This window comes from Nematolebias whitei, chromosome 16 (genome assembly GCF_014905685.2).
Source record: "Nematolebias whitei isolate Nwh7 chromosome 16, NemWhi1, whole genome shotgun sequence".
NCBI classification, from domain to species: Eukaryota; Metazoa; Chordata; class Actinopteri; order Cyprinodontiformes; family Rivulidae; genus Nematolebias; species Nematolebias whitei.
The window spans coordinates 5,353,322-5,355,353 of NC_056513.1; the positions used below are offsets into that span (position 1 = coordinate 5,353,322).

At 38.9% G+C, this 2,032-nt stretch overlaps 1 protein-coding gene across 2 annotated transcripts in view; it reads left to right on the top strand.

Annotated features, from left to right (window-relative positions):
* Positions 1 to 2,032, top strand: part of cabp2a (calcium binding protein 2a) — a 35,195-nt gene that overhangs the window by 370 nt on the left and 32,793 nt on the right. For both annotated transcript variants that reach the window (XM_037690068.1, XM_037690067.1), the window contains exon 2: positions 1,286 to 1,468. In XM_037690068.1, the coding sequence (XP_037545996.1) occupies positions 1,286 to 1,468 (183 nt within the window). The remainder of the gene's footprint in view (positions 1 to 1,285; positions 1,469 to 2,032) is intronic.

The window sequence follows — 2,032 nt, forward strand, 5'->3', positions numbered from 1 at the left end:
ATATATATATATACACACACACACACATTATATATAGTCTAATAACACCAGGGGTCACCAGCTAAATTTGCTCAGGTGACAGAATCCCACTGAACAGGCTGAAGCAAGAAACATAATAATAATAACAATAATAAAAATAATAATAATAATATTGTTTGTGAAGCCTCAGTTTTTAAGGCTGCTTTGGCGTTTGGAAGTTTAGCATTTATGAAAAAATGTATTTTATTACATGTATTTCAGTATCAGAGTTCATACAAAGTATTTATTTTTATTTGGAATGAAAAAGCATTTGTTAGTTAGAAGATACTGACTTTTGAATGCAATATTTATTTTTTACCATACGTTTTACTTTAGGTTTTATTACAGTTACAATACTTTTATTTCATAAAACTAAAATATTTGTTCCAGTGTTTTTACTTTTATTGAAACATTTTGCTTGTGCCACTGCATAAAGATGTTAAATAAGAATTAAAAAAAACTTGGATCAATTAGCTGTTAAGTTTGATAAAAAATAAGTATCATAATAAATTTAAACTAATCAATTATTTAAAAGTTGTTGACTAAGATATGGGGCAGCACGGTGGAACAGTTGGTAGAGCTGCTGCCTCTCAGCGAGTAGGTCGCCCTGGTTCAAATCCCAGCCTGGGGGCCTTTCTGGGTGGAGTTTGCATGTTCTCCAAGTGCTGCGTGGGTTTTCTCCGGGTGCTCCGGTTTCCTCCCACAGCCAAAAACTTGCATGTTAGGTTGATCGGTAACTCTAAATTGTCCCTAGGTGAGAGAGAAAGAGTGAATGGTTGTCTCGTTTGTCTCTATGTGTCCCTGTGATGGACTGGAGACTTGTCCAGGGTGTCCCCTGCCCCAGTGATAGCTGGACATGGGCACCAGTGACCCCCGCAAGCAGAAAAAGGAAGAAGGGGTAAAGATAATGAAGAAGACTCGGTGAAACATAATAGACATCCCTAAGAGTGGGGCAGGTCAATGTTCTTCAGATTATGTTCTTCTTAAATAAACTTTCTAACTGATACATTCTGCTCAATTTATTCCTCATACAAATTGGTACATTGGCAGCTTTTATTATATATTTATTATTTTGTTACTTTAGGTAGCTTTAAAATAAAATAAATGCATGCACATGCCACTTAATGTCACCTCTCTTCTTGTTTTCCAGTTGTTTTAATTTTTCACGAGTTTTGTGGATGAGATTGATGACTACAGATTTACACTCTTGTGTAAAACATCTTTGTGCAAACATTTAATTTTGGACTCTTGGGACAAATTTCTCCAGGGTTCCATCAAGAAGAAGATCGAATCGTTCAGGCGATGGAGTTCAGCTAGCATCAAGAGGCCCCCGAAGCCTAAAGCCAAGACTCTGAGTCTGTCCTCCCCCGATGGAGACCATGAAGACCTCTGGCTGCCACGAGGAGACAAGAGGAAGCTGCGTCCAATGGTTAACTCTGTCTTTGGACAGGTAGGAGAGCAGCTGCAGCGTGATGGTACTTTAGGCTCATACTGCGAGGTTTACATCCTGACACAGTAAAATAAACCCCATTCAGACACGCCCTGCTTAAATTAATCAGACGGCAGCTGAATGTATACGTGGCACATCTAAAAATACACTCGCGGTGCTTTCACGTGGCGTTCTGCGACGGTAATCTGAGTGGGTCAGTTGTGTTAACACATAAAGTACATATCAGATTTAACACAAGTCTGAACTGCTGCACTCATATTAATGAAAAGCACCGTAAAGGTGGATTAATTCAGGTTCTGATCAGATTTCAAAGGAATGCAACAGACTGGGTTATCAAATAAATATGAGACTTCTCCTTCATGATTTTTCTCTGTGAAAATTATCTGCTGTGTTGAGTCACGTCATCTGAGCTTTACCCTCTGGATACCCTTGAATCAAAATGACTCATGAGGTCTCAGTCAAATGAGGTCTGGTGGGTTGTTTTGACCCAAGGGCAGCAGGAGGGTTAAAGAGAGAAGAAGCTTGAGCACAACTGTTCTGAACACTGAACACTTTCTAAAGTTA